Source organism: Phyllostomus hastatus, unplaced genomic scaffold (assembly GCF_019186645.2).
Source record: "Phyllostomus hastatus isolate PE091 unplaced genomic scaffold, TTU_PhHast_1.1 phas_contig_150, whole genome shotgun sequence".
Lineage (NCBI taxonomy): Eukaryota > Metazoa > Chordata > Mammalia > Chiroptera > Phyllostomidae > Phyllostomus > Phyllostomus hastatus.
In genome coordinates this window covers 38,005,472-38,024,032 of record NW_025333611.1, presented here as the reverse complement: position 1 = coordinate 38,024,032, position 18,561 = coordinate 38,005,472, and the positions used below count along the sequence as shown (strand labels likewise).

General features: G+C 53.0%; 1 protein-coding gene across 2 annotated transcripts in view; it reads left to right on the top strand.

Annotated features, from left to right (window-relative positions):
- The first annotated feature begins 9,441 nt into the window (after nucleotides 1-9,441).
- Nucleotides 9,442-18,561, top strand: part of CDHR2 (cadherin related family member 2) — a 36,551-nt gene continuing 27,431 nt past the window's right edge. Inside the window, exons 1-4 of one of the 2 annotated variants that reach the window (XM_045825236.1) lie at nucleotides 9,472-9,534; nucleotides 9,793-9,858; nucleotides 16,714-16,780; nucleotides 17,048-17,119. In XM_045825236.1, coding sequence (XP_045681192.1) covers nucleotides 9,832-9,858; nucleotides 16,714-16,780; nucleotides 17,048-17,119 — 166 coding nt within the window. In that variant the 5' untranslated portion in view covers nucleotides 9,472-9,534; nucleotides 9,793-9,831. Of the gene's footprint in view, nucleotides 9,535-9,792; nucleotides 9,859-16,713; nucleotides 16,781-17,047; nucleotides 17,120-18,561 lie in introns of both variants that reach the window. The other variant, XM_045825228.1, reaches the window with a different exon arrangement.

Sequence of the window (18,561 nt, the reverse complement as noted above, 5' to 3'; positions counted from 1 at the left end):
CTGATCAGGACCTGGGCCGTTTTCATCACTCCACAAAGTTCCCTCTCACCCCCTCCAAGTCAGGCCCCTCCAGAAGTAACAGCTGGTCTGGTTCCTGTCACTGTAGTTAGTGCTATGTGTTTAGAACTGTGTGTGGCGGGAGTGGCTGGCTGTGTGATGTTGCCTCCTTTCATGCAGCGTCTTGCTTTTGAGATTCAGCCTGCTGTATTAGCAATGGGTCTTTCTCCCCCTAGATTTATTGATGTGTAATTGACAGGTAACATTGTATAAGTTCAGTCTGTACACTGTGAGGATATGATACATGTCTATATTGTAAAATGTTACAGTTAACACACCCTTCACCATAAGTACTATTTGTTGTTGTGGTGAGAACATTGAAGCTCCACCCTCATAGCAACTTTCAAGTATAGGAACAATGTTGTTGACTAAGACACCTTGCTGTACATTAGACTCCTGAATTTACTCCTCTTTTTAAAAGAAATCTTAAAAGATTTTATTTATTTACTTTTAGATAGAGGGGAAGGGAGGGAGAAAGAAAGGGAGAGAAACTGACATCAGAGAGAAACATCCATCAATTGTGTCTCACACGTGCCCCAACTGGGACTGAACCCACAACCCAGCCATGTGCCCAGACCAGGAATTGAACCAGCGACCTTTTGCTTTGTGGGGTGATGCCCCACCTTCTGAGCCACTCTGGTCAGGGCTGAACTTACTCATCTTACAACTGGAAGTTTGTGTACCCTTTGACCAACATCTCCCCGCTTCCCCCCAACTCAAGCCCCTGGCAACCACCATTCCACAATCTGTTTCTACAATCTGTATGCAGCCCTGGCTGGTGTGGCTCAGTGGATTGAGTGCCGACCTGCAAACCAAAGGGTTGCTGGGTTGATCCCCAGTCAGAGCACAAGCCTGGGTTGTGGGCCAGGTCCCCAGTAGGGGGCGCGCGAGGAGCAACCACACATTGATGTTTTTCTCTCTTTCTCCTTCCCTTCACCTCTGCCTAAAAATAAAAAAATAAAGTCTTAAAAAATACACATTAAACTTTTTGTTTTTCACAGATTGCACATATGAGATCATGAAACATTTGTCTTTTTCTGTCTGGCTCATTTCACTTAGCATGATGCCCTCCAGGTCCATCATGTTGTCACAAAAGAGCCCTCCAGGTCCACCATGTTCACAGAAGACAGGGTAACAATGCCGGTCTGGCTGCCTGCCCCTACAAAACCCAGGACTTGAGGAAAGTGGCTTATTTGGGTGCTGGCCACCTGGAGGATGGAATACTCATGTCTCAAAGCCCATTTCCCCATCTCCATCAGTGTGGAGGCAGAGGTGTTTGTAAGGAGGGAGGGGGGACAGAACAAGGGGATCCAGGGATGGGGCTGAAAAGTGCTCTACGTGCAGAAAAGCACAGTCCACACTGATAAGACAAGCGACTGTCTGGTGCGTGTCTTCCTGGCTTAGTCATCGTGGCTTCAGGTCACCTGGGCTCCATGGATGAAGCTCAGGGAAACTCCCGGAGCTGGGATGCCTGAAGGCCAGGGTCTGTATCTTTTGAAACTAGTTCCTAGGATTCTTACACAAATGTGCTGTGCATCTACCAGCTACATATTTGTCAGAGTCAGAAACAACATCGAAAGAATGGTGGGGCGAGTCACAATTTCCCACCCTTTCAACTTAGGAAGCCTAACCTCCTGTTAGATTTCCAGATAAGGAGCCAGGGTTGGTTTTCTGGGAAGATGGCAAGCAAAGAAGCTCAAGACATTTTGGGGATCCCGAGAACTTGAGGAATCCACCTCATCTGAAGGTATTGCAGGCACAGCCTGATGGCAACTGTGTGGCTCGGCTTCTGTACCGTGCGGGGCCAATCGAAACTCAATGTAAAATTTCCTTGTAACAACAGGATTTCCTTCTCTTTTTTTATGGCTGAATCATATCCCACTGCATCTCACCTTTGTCCATTCATTTGCTAATGACATTTAGGTCATTTACATGTCTTACCTACTGTGAATAATGCTGCAATGAACATGAAGGTGTCTGTGTTTTAAAGATTTTGTTTATTTTTAGAGAGAGAGAGAGGGGAAAGGAGAGAGAGAGAGACATCAGTGTGAGAGAAACATAGATCAGTTGCCTCTCATTTGTGCCCTGACGGGATCAAACCCACAACCCAGGCACGTGCCCTGACCAGGAATCGAACTGGTGACCTTCCACTTGTTGAGACGATGCCCGACCAATTGAGCCACACAGGTCAGGGATAAGGGTATCTTTTTTTTTTAAAAAAAGTTACTGAATAGTAATCCGTTGTATGAGTGTACAGTAGTTTTTGAAACCAGATCCTCTGAACAAATGACTTCTGAGTTCTAGCCACGTTGGTCTCTCAGGGCTCCCAAGGGCTGGGCTCGTTCCAGAATGGGGTTTGGGACACACTGGTCCCTCTTACTGGTCTTCCCTTTCCTTCCGCTTGGCCTCCTCTGCTCTCACACAGAGCCTCCCTGTGTGGGGGCAGGGATGCACCCCCCACCCTACCCCACCCCACCAGGGCCCAGCTCAGGGCCTGAATGGAGCTGTCACGCAGACTGTTGAATGGCACAGAGGGGCAGGAGCTCAGGAGGGCATGTTCCATCTCAGAGCTCCACTGACTGAAGAAAGAAAACAGCCACACGATTATTTTACTTCCCCATGTTTTCCTGATGTGGAAGCTGAGGCTTGGAGGTGGAGAGTGGCTTGCTCGTCCAGGAAGGGACAGAGCTGGGCACGGACCCTGGCCTGCCTGGCTGCTGCGCCTGCCTGTCACAGTGGTGGGGAGTGACTGTCAGAGCCCGAGGGAGGGCTCTGGGGCAGGGGCTGTCCCAGCGAGAGGCCGGGACTGGGACTGGTGTTCCCAGCATGCCAGCCCAGTGGAAGTGGCCAAGGCAGCTCTCAACTCCATAAAACATGTACCCTCGGGGACATGGAGTGGTGGCTGTGGGAGAAGGTGAGCCCCCATCACTCTGGAAGTGGGCAAGCAGTGGCAGAACCACCACTTGGAAGGGGCGAGCCCTGGAAAGGGCTCAGGGGTCTAAGTGGTGGGGAGGGGTTAATCTCTTGGGTCCCCAAGTTCTTTCTAGGGTGGGGGGCTGTGAATCTCTGACACCAAAGGGCTGCTCTCAGGCTGGCCCCTTGACTGCAAAACAGAGCAGTGAAGGAAGTCTGCACTCTGCAAAGCTCTGTGCAACTGGAGGGGTGACCGTGAAGGTGAGGAGATACTGGGTGCACGCACTGCAGAGCCACCCTCAGTGCAGGCTCTCTCGGTGGCCTCTGAGGCCGTACACTGTGTGTGTGGGGGGGTCTCCAGGGTGCCGATGAAGAAGTGGTGGCTCAGAGAGAAATGGCTTAGCTCAATGTCACGCAGCTGGGGACAACTGAAGACTTGACTTCAACATCATCAATTTCTGAACACAGTGGGTCCACATGGTAGGTTGCCAGCAAAGAGAGGAAATGAGAAATTTTTCTCTTCAAAATTTTAAAAACCATATACCTAGGGGAGGGGGGAAGGGTGAAAGGAAGGGAAGGGAATTTGTCAAAGAATATGTATGAATGGCCCATGGACATGGACAACGAAGAGGAGAGTGACTGTGGGATAGAGGGGTGGGCTGGGTGGAGGTGGACAAAAAGGAAAAAACTGGGACAACTGTAATAGACTAAATAATAAAAAAATGCAAAAACCTACAAACCCTACACATCTAAAATGGCAGCACAGGTAAAAAGCAGCACAGCTCACTTCCTCGCACGACCACATCAAAATTACAACTAAACTATAGAACAACCATCACTCAGAACCACCAGAAATCGAGTTGAATGGAGGTTCGACAACTACAGAATTAAAGAAACCACATCCACTCTTCTGGCTGCTGTGGCTCAGTGGATTGAGCGCTGGCCTGTGATTACCAGTCAGGGCACATACCTGGGTTGCAGGCCAGGTCTCCAGCAGGGGGCGCTTGAGAGGCAACCACACATTGATGTTTCTCTCCCTCCCTTTCTCCTTCCCATCTCTCTAAAAATAAATAAATAACATCTTTAAAAAAAAGAAAGAAACCACATCTATCCAGACTGGGAGGAGGGGTGCCGACGTGGAACTGACTGGTCTCTCACCCATGTGTGGTGGATAAAAATTCGGGAGGGGTATCTCAGGAGTAAACACACTCAGCCCCACATGAGCCCCCACAGCCCAGGGTTCCAGGGCCAGGAAGGCAAGTCCCCACAACTCCTGGCTGCAAAAACCAGTGGGGATTGAGTTAGCGGAAGAAACTTCTAGGGCCCCAGACAGTTTCTCTCAAGGAATGCACACATGGACTTACTCAGACTTATTCCCCCGGTGCTCCAGCACCAGAGTAGCAGCTTGAAGGGCACCAGTGGCATACAGGGAGGAACTGAAGTGTCTGGCATCAGGGCAAGCAGAGGCCATTGTCCCTTTTCTAAACCCTCCCCACACAGAGCCAGTAGACTGGTGCCATATCTGAGACTCCATCAACCTGGCTAACACTGTTTGCCCCGCTCTGGCGATACTCTGAGACTCCATCCTACCCAAGTTACGGGCCCACCCAAACTGTTAACATGGCCTTCCCAGATGAGTGGATGGTCTGGGCTCATGCTTCACAACTTCCTAAATCCGCTCAAACAAGCAACAGCTGGCCTCAGTGAGCGCCCCCCCACACCTCTTGCTAAGTGGCCCCAGGCCCGGCACTAGCAGCAGCCACCCTAGATTCACAGCTTGGCTTTGTCTGGGAATCTACAAGCCCAGCACAAGTAGCAGCCATCTCAGATTGCTTTATAGCTCAGGCAGGGCAGCCCCGGGCAAAACACGGGTGAGGGCTGACATTGGCCTGCACCACCCAGGAAACCCCAGAGCCTGTGCACCCAGTGGACAACTACAGCCCATGTCTGGGCACCACCACCTACCCCTGCATAGCTGATCCTCCACAGAGGGTGGAGGTTGATGGTCAGTGGCCATAGCCAGTCCTCGCAGCTGACTAGCCTGGGTAAATCCCTCCCATTGATCTGCCAACAGCAACCAAAGCTCAACTACGATAGGAGGGTGTACTCAGCCCACACAAAGGATGCACTTCAAGTATCCAGCTTGAGTGATAGGGGAGGGTGTGCCACTGGACCCTACAGGACACCTACTACATTGGGCCACACTACCAAGACAGGGAGTCATAGTAGCTCTACCTAATACATGGAAACAAACACGGGGCTGGGGTGCCAAAACCAGGAGACAAAGAAACATGGCCCAAATGAAAGATCAAAACTCCAGAAAAAGAGCTAAACGAAATGGAGACAAGCAATCTACCAAATGCAGAGTTCAAAACACTGGTCATAAGGATACTCAAGGAACTGAGTGAGGACCTCAATGGCACAGAAAAGATGCAGTCAGAAATGAAGGATACACTAATTGAAATAAAGAACAATTTACAGGGAAACACCAGTGGAGTGGATGAAGCTGAGAATCAGATCAATGATCTGGAACATAAGGAAGCAAAAAAACAACCAATCAGAACAAGAGGAAAAAAGAATTGAAAAAATGAAGGTAGTGTAAGGAGCCTCTGGAAGAACTTCAAGCATTCCAAAATTCACATCATAGGGGTGCCAGAAGGAGAAGAGAGAGAGCAAGAAATTGGAAATCTATTTTAAAAAATAATGAAAGAAAACTTTCCTAATTTGCTGAAGGAAATAGACTTGCAAGCCCAGGAAGCATAGGGTCCCAAACAAGATGGACGCAAAGAGGCCCTCTCCAAGACACATCATAATTAAAACACCAAAGGTTAAAGAGAAAGAATTTTAAAAGCAGCAAGAGAAGTTAGTTACCTACAGGGGAGTTTCCCCCATAAGACTTGTCAGCTGATTTCTCAATAGAAACTTTGTAAGGTAGAAGGGACTGGCAAGAAATATTCAAAGTCATGAAAAGCAAGGACATATGGCCAAGACTGATTTAACCAGCAAAGCTATCATTTAGAATCGAAGGGCAGATAAAGAACTTCCCAGATAAGAAAAAACTGAAGAAGTTCATCATCACCAAACCATTATTATATGAAATGTTAAAGGGGATTATTTAAGAAAAAGAAGCTCAAAACTATGAAAAGTAAAATTGAAAGAATACATATCTATCACCAATTTATTCTTAAGATTTTATTTATTTATTTTGAGAGAGAGAAGAAGGGAAGGAGAAATAGTGGAAGAGAAACATTGATGTGTAAGAGAAACGTTGATTTGTTGCCTCTTGTTCACCCCCAAATTGGGATACATCCTGCAATCCCGGCATGTGCTCTGACAGGGAATTGAACTGGGGACCTTTAGGTTCACAAGCTGGCGCTCAATCCACTGAGCTACACCAGCCAGGGCTGTATCTGTCAACAACTGAATCTAAAAACCAAACTAAGCAAACAAGTACAGAGATAGACTCATGGATACAGAGAGTGTTTTGATGGTTTCCAGATGGGTGGGAGGTTTAGGGGAACAAGTGAAGAGGTGAGGGGATTAAGAAATACAAATAGATTGTTCCAGAATAGCCATGGGGATGTAAAGTACAGTACAGGAAATGGAGTGGTGAAAGAAGTTACACTCATGACCCATGGACATGGACAATGGTGGGGAGATTGCCTGAGGGACTGGGGGTGCTGGGTGGAGGGGCACAAAAGGGGGAAACTTGGGACAACTGTAATAGCATAATCAGTAAAATATAATTAAAAACAGTAAGAACCACACACCTAAGAGGGTGGCTGTCAGTCAAGGCTGATGTGCACCTGACTGACTTCCTCACGTGCATGTCCCCCTGCCCCTCTCCCTGTGCTGAGTGCCTGACTGCAGTACCTGACTACTCGTCATTCATTGAGTTGGGCTCTGCTGTTGTGCCTATTCTACAGATGAGAACAGTGAGGCTCAGGGAGATGAGCTGCCTCGCCCGAGGCTACTAGCTGGCAGGTGATGGGGAGGGAATTAGGACCCAGGTCATCCCGCATCTACATCCTGGCCTCTTAGGCCCTCACTTAGCTTTTGCCTGGCCACCCACTGCTCCCTGAGGCTGACCCTGGACCTGGGTTTGAGCTTCTCGGATGCCTTGTGACAGGCAGACATCTACCCCTTGAGATGGGCAAGGCACCATCTGACCACACCTGGCTCATCCAGATGCTGTCCAAAGGTCTGGACAGGCCAGGACACACCCCTCTGGGGGCCAGAGCAGTGACTCAGACCTGTCGACCGCAGCTGCCAGCCCTGGGGGAGGGAGAGAGAGGAGAGGATGAGCAGCAAGACAGGCTAATTCTCTTGGCCTCAGATCACCCTGGAGCCTGGAGTGGAGTCAGCTGCCTGTCCTTGCTACCAGTTGGGCCACCGGCCATCCCACCACCCACTCCAAACATAACATTCGCTGAGATTTCACTCTGGGTTGGGCACTGTGTTTGGGACTTAAATTCGTGACTTCCTTTCCTCCTCACCACTCCCTACAGAGGTGGGTTTCATACACAACCCACAACTTACAGGTTATGGAAACTGAGGCTTAGAGAGGTTCTGTAACTTGCCCCACAACAGTTGAATGCAGGCCCTGACTCCCGAGCCAAACTCTGAACAAACTGCCTTGGAATAGTTGTATCCAGTGCCACCCACCTTCCGCAGCACCGTCGCCTTGGAGACACACAGGAGAACACACTGAGGCATCAGAACTCAGAATTGCCCCATAGCTCCCAGATCCTGGCCCGTTCTCTGTCTCACACTCTCTCTCCTCTTTTTTTAAACTGATGAATGCTAGACTGAATGGGCCCTGTTTCCCTTTTTACCTTGGCTGCCAGGAAGCTTGGAATTCAATGTGTGGCCCACCTCTGACAATTACCCAAAACTTAAAGGCAAATATTTAAATATTGTGTGGGCTCTATCCAGGCCTAGATTCTTCTTACTTTTCTCACTCGTTTTCCATTCATCCAGGTTTCTTCACCTTTTTAAGCTTATAGCATTTAAACAGTTTTTGTTTTTTATTGTGGTAAAGTCCGCATAATGTAAAATTTACTATCTTAACCATCTCATAGATACAGCTCAGCGGCGTTAAGCACTTTCACAGTCCTGTGCAACCATCCCTACCATCCTCTTCACAACTGAAGAGGCTTGAGAAACTGAAACTCTGCCTGTGAAATAGTAACTCCCCAGGCCCCTCCCCACAGCCCCTGGCAACCACTGTTCCACTTCGTGTCTCTGGATTTGAGCACCGTCGGACACCTCGTATACGTGGACTTACCTGGTATTTTTTGTGACCAGCTTAGTTCACTCAGCGTCATGTCCTCAGAGTTTATCTGTACTGTAGCCTGTATTGATTTGAGAAAGAGAGAGAGAGAGACATCGATGTGAGAGAGAAACATTGTTTAGTTGCTTCCTGTACACACACTGACCAGGGGTCGAACCCACAACCTTTTGGTATATGGGACGACGCTCCAACCAACTAAGTCAACTGGCCAGGGCAGAATTTTCTGCCTTTTTAAGGTTGAATGATATTCCATTGTGTGTATGGACAGCATTTTGTTAACCCATTGCCTGTCGATGGACACGTGGGCTGCTTCCCCATTTCAGCTGCTGTGAATAGTGCTGCACAGGCATGCATGTTTGATCAGCTCTTTTAAACCTGGGAGGTTGGGGAACAAACATCCCTGTTAAAATTGGTGCCTGGCATCCTTATCTACTGATGGTTTGTGAGGTGTGGCCCCTGCCCCAGAGGAGAGGGTCACTCAGGGTTAAGGCGGGACAGTGGGCCTGAGCCCTGAGAACCTGCAGGTTCAGCATCCTGGGGGCCCTGGCTGACGGGGGGTGTGTGTTCCCTGCTGCGTGCTAGGCCCGCACCTGGAATGGTATCTCTGTTATCTGGTTTTATCCTCACAAGAATCCCATGATGGAAGTAATCATCTCCCTGAGTTACCGGTGCCGGTGTCCCGGATCCTGCTGCGGAGACAGGTGGGCAAGACCCTCTGGGGAGGGTCACACCCGCGGAGGCCTCAGCAGGGCACAGCAGCAGCAACACCTGAGTCAAGACAGGCCTCGCTCCTCTGTGGAAAGCTCCCATTGGATTGTTACACCACTATTTTACTAGTTCCCTCTCCTGACCTCACCCGCTCCCACCTTCTCCACAGGTCCCCTGTCACTGAGGACTCTCGTCCTGAGGAGGGAACCAAGGGCCAGGACTGTTACCCTCCCCTCCTCCCACCTGCCCCAGGGCTGGGCCTGGCTCACCGCTGCCCTGGGCTAGGGCTCTGCTGGCCCTCTCTGCCCGGCCTGGGCCTCCATCCCGGGGGCACTGCACACTGTGCCCAGGTTCCGCCCACCCTCCTGTGTGCTCCCAAGCTGTGGCCTCGCCCTGGAGGAGCCTTCCCGGTCCTGGGAGGTGTGGCCTTGTCAGGGTTAATGATTACTGGGGAGGAGGAGACGGTGACTAAGAAGTCTCTGAGCCACACTGAAGGCCCCAGAGGTGGCCACTTGTGCCTGCTGGTGAACATCCGTTGCTTCCACGGCCCCTTTGGGGCACAGGTAGGGACCATTCAGCTTTGCTGCGGCAGGATGCGGGGTCTCCTGCAGATGTGGGGACCCGGGGGGGTGGTCATTGGAGGCAAGGCGAGCTTTGCGGGTCCCAGTGCAGCTGGGGAGGGCACTGGGCGTAAGGAGAGAGCACAGGCCCTGGGACGGGTGGCCCGGAGTGAGTCCCAGCCTGGCCACTGGGCCTCAGTGTCCCCAGCAGTGTGGGGCCTCTTCCCAGCACTCAGGGGGCTCCCTTTCTCCCTTTCCAAGGCCTTGAGTCATTTGGACCCACTGAGAATTCCTCACAAGATGGGGGAAGGCCAGGCCCCCAGAAAAGTGAGTGAACCTGCCTGGGCCCCTTTCACGGGAAGCTCGAAGGGATGACGTCACGGTGGCTGAGACTGGGCACCGACCCGTCTGTCTGGGTTCAGATCCTAGCTCCGTCCTGACCATGGGGTTGGTGCGGTGACTCTGCTGGCCGGTCTCCTCGTCTGTGGAATGGGGATGGCGAGTGCAGGGAGGAAGGTGGAGAGACGCCGGTGCAGAGCTGGGCCTGTGGTCAGCTGACCAGCTGCAGGGCCACCCCGTCAGCACTGGGGGTGTCTGTCTGGGATTGCAGCAGGCTGGTCCCAGCATGGGCTCATTTGCGGTCTGACATGTGTCTTTGCCTTGGCGTATCTGGGGGACACTCAGCTGTGCACCAGGCCAGGCCTGGAACTCTTCCCTGAGGCAGGGTCTGCTGGGTCTCGCACCAGGCACAAAGGTCAGGGCACAGCGGGATCTGACTGATGGGGACAGGCCCTGACTAATGCATGCACTCTGTGGCCCTAATCCTCGCCCCATTCCTCAGCAGGGACACAGGGTCAGGGTTTGCCCAGGGTGGCACAGCAAGTAAGTGAAATGCTGGAATCTGAACCCAGGACTGATTGACTCCAGAGCTGTCTGCTGGTGAAGCATCCTGGGTGTTGGGCACTGAGGGGTCCCTGGCAGGGAGCCCGGTGCCCTGGGGTCCATATCCTGGTGCCAGGCTGGCTGGGCTGGTGTCTGCCCTGTGGGCACAGGTACCGCCCCTGTGGAGTCAAGTGGAGCCCAGACCCAGGCTTGCCCAGGGACTCCTGGTTTTGGAGCCAGTCTGGGTCTAACCCTCTGCCCTTACTCTGGGCATTGCCCTCTGAGCTTCTGTTTCCTCAGTCGGACCCTGGAATGACCATCCCTACAACCGGGGGACAACTGTGGGAGGGACATGAGGAAGAGGAAGTGAAAGTATGCTGTGAGCTGCAGGTGTCAGTGGCGACGGTGGTGGAACCTGCCTGCTGGGGACCTGTGGGGGCAGGGAGGATTACCTCCTTCTCCAGCCCTTCTGAGAGCCGTGGGGAAGGCCAGGGCTCTCAGAACTTCCCTGATCTGGCCAAGGAAACAGAGTGGGAAGGCCTGGGGCCCCACTTCCTGTGCCTCCAAATTCTAGAAAGTCCTAGAGCCATGGGCTGTTGAGAGCTGTGGGGATGCCTCCTCTTCTGGAGGTAGAGTCACTTCTGTGTCCTTTCTGATCTTTCTCCAAGCACTTTAATAAAAAAAAATTATTGGGACTTCCCACCAAGATGGAGGCGTAGGTAGACACACTATGCCTCCTAGCACAACCAAAAGAAGGACAACAACAAATTTAAAAACAAAAACTAACCAGAACTGCCAGAAAATCGAACTGTATGAAGTCCGACAACCAAGGAGTTAAAGAAGAAACATCCATCCAGACCAGTAGGAGGGGCGGAGATGGGCAGCCAGGATGGAGAGGATTTGTGGCAAGGCAGTGGCTGCTGGACCAGGCGGTTCCACATTTGTGTGTGGATAAATCAGGGGGAACACATGGGGAGATAGACAGATCATGCAACCCAGGGTTCCAGAGCAGGGAAATAAAGCTTCAAAACCTCTGGCTGTAAAGACCTGTGGTGGTTGTGGCAGCGGGAGAAACTCCCAGCCTCATAGGAGAGTTCATTGGAGAGACCTACAGGGTCCTAGAATGTACACAAAGCCACCTATCTGGGAATCAGCATCACAAGGGCCCAGTTTGCTTGTGGGTAGCAGGGGAAGTGACTGAAAGCTGGCTAAGCAATTGGCCTTGTTCCCTCTTGGACCCTCCCCCACATACAGCGCCACTTCCCTGGCTTATACCTAAGGTTCTGACTCTTACTACATAACAGATGCACCGAGACAAAAAAATATGGCCTAAATGAAAGAATAGATCAAAGCTCCAGAAAAAATACAACTAAGCCATGAAGAGATAGCCAACCTATCAGATGAAGAGTTCAAAACACTGGTAATCAGGATTCTCACAGAATTGGTTGAATATGGTCACAAAATAGAAGAAAAAGTGAAGACTACACAAAGTGAAATAAAGGAAAATGTATAGGGAACCAATAGTGAAGGGAAGGAAACCAGGACTCGAATCAATGATTTGGAACAGAAGGAAGAAATAAACATTCAACCAGAACAGAATGAAGAAACAGGAATTCAAAAAAATGAGGAAAGGCTTAGGAACCTCCCAGACAACTTTAAACATTCCAACATGGCATGGAAACATTCCTTTGGCAAAGGAAATAAACTTCCAGGAAGTCCAGGAAGCCCAGAGAATCTCTAAGAAGGTGGACCCAAGGAAGCACATACCAAGGCACATCATAATTACATTACCCAAGATTAAAGATAAGGAGAGAATCTTAAAAGCAGCCAGAGAAAAGGAGACAGTTACCCACAAAGGAGTTCCCATAACACCATCAGCTGATTCCTCAAAAGAAAACTTGCAGGCAAGAAGGGACTGGAAAGGAGTATTCCAAGTCATGAAAGGCAAGGACCTACATCCAAGACAACTCTATCCAGTAAAGTTATCATTTAGAATGGAAGGGCAGATAAAGTGCTTCCCAGATAAGGTCAAGTTCAAGGAGTTCATCATCAGGGAGCCCTTATTATATGAAATGTTAAAGGGATTTATCTAAGAAAAAGGAGATAAAAAATATGAACAATAAACTGACAACAAACTCACAGCTATCAACAACTGAACCTAAAAAACAAAAACAAACTAAGCAAAGAACTAGAACAGGAACAGAATCACAGAAATGGAGATCACATGGGGGATTATCAGCAGGGCAGTGGGAGGGGGGAGAGGGGGAAAAGGTACAGGGGATAAGTAGCATAAATGGCAGGTAGAAAATAGACAGGGGAAGTTAAGAATAGTATGGGAAATAGAGAAGCCAAAGAACTTATATGTACGACACATGGACATGAACTAAGTGCAGGGGGAGGATCCTGGAGAGAGGGGGTGTGCAGGGCAGAGGGGAATAAAGGGGAGAAAAAATGGGAGAACTGTAATAGCATAACCAATAAAATATCCTTTAAAAATTATTTACCTATTTTTTCAAGGGGTAAATGCATACAACTGTACTTGAACAATAAAATAATTAAAAAAATATTTACCTATTTTTAGAGAGATGGAAAGCAGGGAGAAAAATATCAGTTGGTTACTTCTTGCCTACCCCCAACTGGGGACCTAGCCTGCAACCCAGGCATGTGCCCTGCTTGGGACTCCGGAATCTCCCTGGGAGGGGGCCCAACCCACTGAGCCCCTCGGCACTATGTGAGAGTAGGGCAGAGCGAGTGGGGAGGGAGCCATGACTTCTAGAATGTAGACCGTCCCATATTGTTAGAAAGGAAACTGAGAGTCAGAGAGGAGGACACAGGAGCCGGTGTGGCTGTGCAGTGACAGGGGCCGGAGGACGTCAGGCGTCCTTCGCTGCCAGGCCTGGGGCTGCCCCGGCTCTGAGGGGCCTGGGGGACACACTGGCCTGGGCGCTGTCAGGGGCCAATCTGTTGTCCTCGTAAGAAGCGCCGGAGCTGTAGGGAACTGTCCTGAGTCGGTCTGAGCCACGCCTATGACTGCCAGGAAGAAAGATCCCCAGGACTGAGAAAAGGCTCTGGAAAACGGCAGTTTTACCACGTAGGTGATGCATCAGAACCAAAGGGGAAGACGTGAGGGGGTCACAGGAAATCCACTGGTGGCAGGCTAGGGAGATGGGAGAAAGCCAAGTAGGGGACCTCCAGACTGGAGCAAGCGTGAAACAGAGAGACACGTGTCCGTCCATACACTGTGGGGGTTGGGGGGCACAGGACAGTTCACGTTCCCAGGGCATGGAGGCGCTGTGCAGGAGACCAGTTAACACCGAGGGCTTGGTGGTCTCCTGCTTGGGTGGGCGTCTGTGCCCCGGGGGGTCTGGGAAATGGGGGTCACTCTGACATTCCAAAGGTCTGTGGTCACAGATGCAAAAAGACAAGAGAGGGGCTCAGTTAAGGTAAATGAAAGACTGACCTTTGTCAGGAAAGATACTGGCCCCAGATGTGATGTGACTGCCTGCCATTACTCCTCTTTAGTTAGGAAGTTTCAATTTCAGACCATCCTCGGTGGTTACTTTGAGCTCTGAGACTGAAGCCACCACACAGGCCTCCCCGCCCCCCCACCCCCCCCACCCCGCTGCTGAACTTGTCAGGCTCAGTGCCGTGGCCCCTTTCTGTCCCCACCATTCACTTCCTGTTCACAGCGCCTGCTCTGTCCACTGCCCCTGCTGGGCTGCCGGGAGCCCGACCTGCCCCGAGAACACAGGGAGCCTCTGCGTACCAGAAGGCGAGGGGACAGCAGGGGACCACAGGCAGATGCCAGGAGGAAAGACAGCGGAGGGTGTGGACGGGGCTGGGAGCAGTCGATGCCGCCCTCGGGAATGGCTTGTGTGGGAAGAGAGACTCGGAACCTGTGAGGACCTGGCCCTCCAGGCCACGGCTGGGGAACCGTGTCGGGCTGTCGGTGGCCTCTGTGGCACAGGCCTGAGCCTGGGGGTGGCTGTGCCCGGTGAGGTGGAACGCTCCCAGGCGGCCAGGGGCCGCCTGTGCCTCCCTAGCTCACAGGCTCTGCTGTTTCTCAGGTGACCCGCATCCAGAGGGCGGTGCTCTGAACCGCAGAATGTCGGCCTCATTAGGGTCAGACGGGCGTGCTAGAGTCTCTGTGAGGGGGAGGGCTTGTGGGCAGCACAGGAAGGAGGAGCAGGAAGGAGCATTGGGCTGGGGGTCAGAGGGCTGGGGCCCAGCTCGCCCCCCCCATCCCGGGCTTGTGGCTTTGGGCAGGAGTGTTAGCTTCCCTGGGACTCAGGCATATGGGGGGGCACTGACACCCGTCTCTTCCTTCCAGGGGGGTGGTGAGGACCAGACACAGGGAAAGACTGTGCCCATACAGGGTCACCGTGCTGCTCCCAGGAAAGCTTCTTGGGGCCCCGTGGGAAGGGCAGGAGGGTAGTCGGAAGAAACCGTGGGGAGCTGCGTGAAGGAAGGGGGCCTGTGGATCCTGCAGAATGAAGCTCCCAGGGGAGGCTGTTCCCGGAGAGCTCTCCCCACCGGCCCTGTGGGCCGAGGGCACGTCTGGCACCGAGGGAGGGAAACCAGAAGCCTAGGAGTGCGCACAGGCTTCCTGCTTCGGTTCTGATCCCAGTGCCGACTGAGTCCTGTCCCTTCCCCACCTGGACCTCAGTGTGCTGAGAACTGCATGGTATGGGACAAAGTCCCAGCCACAGCAAGTGACGCGCCAGCTCCCTGCCCCTCAGGGCTGGACCACAGGGCAGGAGTCTCCGGTCTCCCTGGCGCACTGAGCTGAACTTTGTTACCTCGAGGGGCACACCTTGCATACCTGTGCTGCATACTTTGTAGCTGATTGTCTCGTGGCTGCTGACGCACCTCTAAAGGAGGGGACAAAGGAGAACAAAAGAGGTGGAGGGTCAGGCCCAAGGTTACACCACAAGAGGATGCCAGTGCTTACTGTAGCCAGCTGTCGGTTGAGCACCCTGGAGTTTACTCACATGGTGGGTGCCAGCACCCAGAGCCAGCACCAGCGCCCGACTCCGTCATGTCCCCACTGCGAGCCCCATCACCTCGGCCACCACCATCGCCACCGTCAGCTCCAACGGCCTCCCCACCCTTGTCACCACAAACATCACCAACATGTCCCTCCTTACCTTGTCCCTGCCACCGCTGCCATCCTTACCCCAAGCCTGGACTGTTGCCCGCGTCCCAGCCCCACCTGCACGACCAGCTGGAGGACCACCTCAGTCACCGCACTTGACCCCGACTCCGTGACTCGAGCTTCTGCCACGGCCTTGGCTCCGTCTCATGGAGACTGCGGCTCGGCACTGTTACCTTCGCCTGCGCAGCTGGGTCCATCTGCGTTTTCCAACCTGGCTGAGTGCAGCCCTACTCACACGGGCTGTCCCCAACTATCATCTCTGGGGACCTTGGCAGGCCAGCAGTTTTCACAGCCACTTCCCACGGGGCACCGGTTAGAGTCACACAGCAGGGAGTGATCAGAAGCACAGTCCTTGGATTCATCCACACACAGCCCACCCTGTCCCTGATCTCTAGACTCGTCTGAGGGGGTGGGGATGGGCATTGGTTGAGACCAGAGCGGTTTCCAAGGTGACCTCACTGGCAGCAGCAGAGGTCAAGTGAAGATGACCCTGTAGGATGCAGATGCACCTGCTGTGCACCAGATGCTGAGCTGGCACCTTCTGTTCTCACTCACCCCATGCTCCCCCATCACCCATCAGCGTCACCCTTCCCACCTCACCGGTGAGGAAACCGGCAGAGAAGAGCCGGCACTGGCCAGGGTGGCTCTGCGATGTCTCAGCACTGTGAACACTCGCACTTCGAACAGGGAGAAGAGTGCAGTGGCTGTGGGAATGACTTCTGTGTCCAAAGGACCTGTGTTCAGAGCCTGGTCTTGTCACAGATTCTCTGTGTGGCCCCAAGCAAGCCCCCTACTCTCCTAGCCTTGGTTTCTCAGCGGCCACCTTGTAGCTGTGGGACTAATGAGATACGCTTCCAATGTGGGCGGATCAGTGCCTACTACCCAGTGGACTCTGAACTCTGGGGTCAAGTTCAAGGCCAGTCTCAGGCTCTGGACCAGGCTCAGCTACCCTGCTCACCGTCTGGTTCCCTCCGATTCCCCTTTACCCTGGAGTTCCCGGCAAATGGGCAGAGGATGACACTGACCGGGGAGGACCGCTGAATGGTGGTGATGGGTGGGCCTGGGCCTGACCCACACCGATGGGGGTCTGCTGAGGGGGAAGGCCTGGGACGGGTGCCCCTTCCCGGATGCTTCTCTCTCCCCAGGTCCCTCGGGACGTGATGGCGTGGCTGTGGCTGTCCTGCCTATTGCTTCCCGCCCTTGTCATGTCTGGTACGTGCCTCCCCTCCCCCATCAGAGCAGCATTAATCTGGGGACCCTAGCCAGAACCTTCCAGAAGGGAGGGGCTCCCTCATGAGCAAACACCACCTCCCATATCCAGCCCCCTCCCTGGTTGGCAGCCCTGGGGAGGAATCCAGACTCACGAGGGTGCCGCTGATGGAAGATTGGCTGCTGGGGCCGGCGTGGGCTCCCACAGGCCAGGTGAGGGTGGGGCTTCGCAGCGGTGTGCACATACCCCAGTGCTCTGTGTCCCCACAGTGGCAGCTAACGTGGCCCCTAAGTTCCTGCCCAACATGACGAAAGCAACCCTGCCTGAGGACCTACCTGTGGGTAAGTAACTGTCCCAGTGCCCAGATGGTGCCCAGCCCTCACCCACAGCTCTGGGGCATGCTGTGGGGCAAAGGTGGCTGAACGGACGTTGTCCCAGGGCTTGGTTTTCGCCTCGCTGGCGGGGCATTCGGGTCCAGGCCCTCACACAGCCCAGGCCTCTGGACTCCTCCCCCAGGGAGCTGCCTTGCCTTCCCAGCCCCTCCCCACTTCCTGGCTTCCTTGAGGAGAAAGAATCCGCTGGCCCCACCGTTTCTCTCACACACCTCTCGCACTTTGTGATGTCCCTCCACTCACTTTTTGTTTAAGCGAAGAGAGCCGGTTGTAAGCGCAGAGCCCCTCACCCCATCTTCAGAAGTTAACACCTTGCTTTGCTCTTACCGCCTTTGTCGAGTTACCTGGTGTCTATGGCTAGTGAGAGGGGTTTTCCCTTGACCGGGGATCAATTGCTTGTTTTTGGAAAGAAGGCATGTATAGGAAGTAGTAAGTTGATTAAAGGAGAGCCATGCATAAGATGTGGGCGTGGTCTAGATCAAGGGAGTGCACCTGCGCCGACGACGTTTGGGAAACGTCATTTCAGATGAAGCCACAGGGCTGGACACCACACTCTCCGACAGTAGGTGTGGGCGGGGCCAGCAGACGCGGTGGAGGACTGTATTCAGGGGGTGGAGGGTCAGCTGTTCCCAGCGGACCCCGAAAACAGAGGCGCAGGCAAGGTCAGGGTTTAGTATGCTCTGGCATTGTGCTGCAGAGCTGCTGGTCCGGGCTGTCGGAGGCTCTGCTCCATCAGGGGGTTTCCTGCTCAGCCTTCCCCGCGTGTGGCCTCTTCCTTGTGGTCTGCGAACCCTGTGCTGTCACACCCCGCTGTAGTCAGCCGGAGAGAAGGGGCCCCGGGGCTCCTCCCTTCCTCACGCGACCACTGCAGACTTTACACCATTACTTCTGCTCCCAGGTCGATGGCCACGCCTTAGTCACATGCCACACCTACTTGCAAAGGAACTTGAGAAACGTGGACTTTATTCTGGTTGGCCCTGTGCTCTGCTCAACATCCAGGGCTCTATTCGTCTGAGAGAAAGCAGGTGTGACTACTGAGGGAACGTTTTCAGTCAGCAGAGTCAAAATTGGGATCTCAGGCAGCTAAAGCTACTAGATGAAACAAGAGACTGCATGGGAAAAGTCTCCCGCACCCTGGGATTCCGGGATTCAAAAGCCTGGGTGTGGATCCAGGAGGAAAAGATGGGGGTGGGCATTGCAGCCATAAAGGCCACATCCATTTGGATGTGGTTCCCAGGACAGCAAAGTCTATTAAGGGCTGTATTGGTGAAGGTTGAGGGCCAGGGCGAGGGAGGTGAGAGTCTCGTTCATCATACTCTGGGTCAGCACAGGCTTCCCTGGATGGACGGCTGGGGTCAACTATTTGTGAATGTTCTTTGTGGAACAGAGAA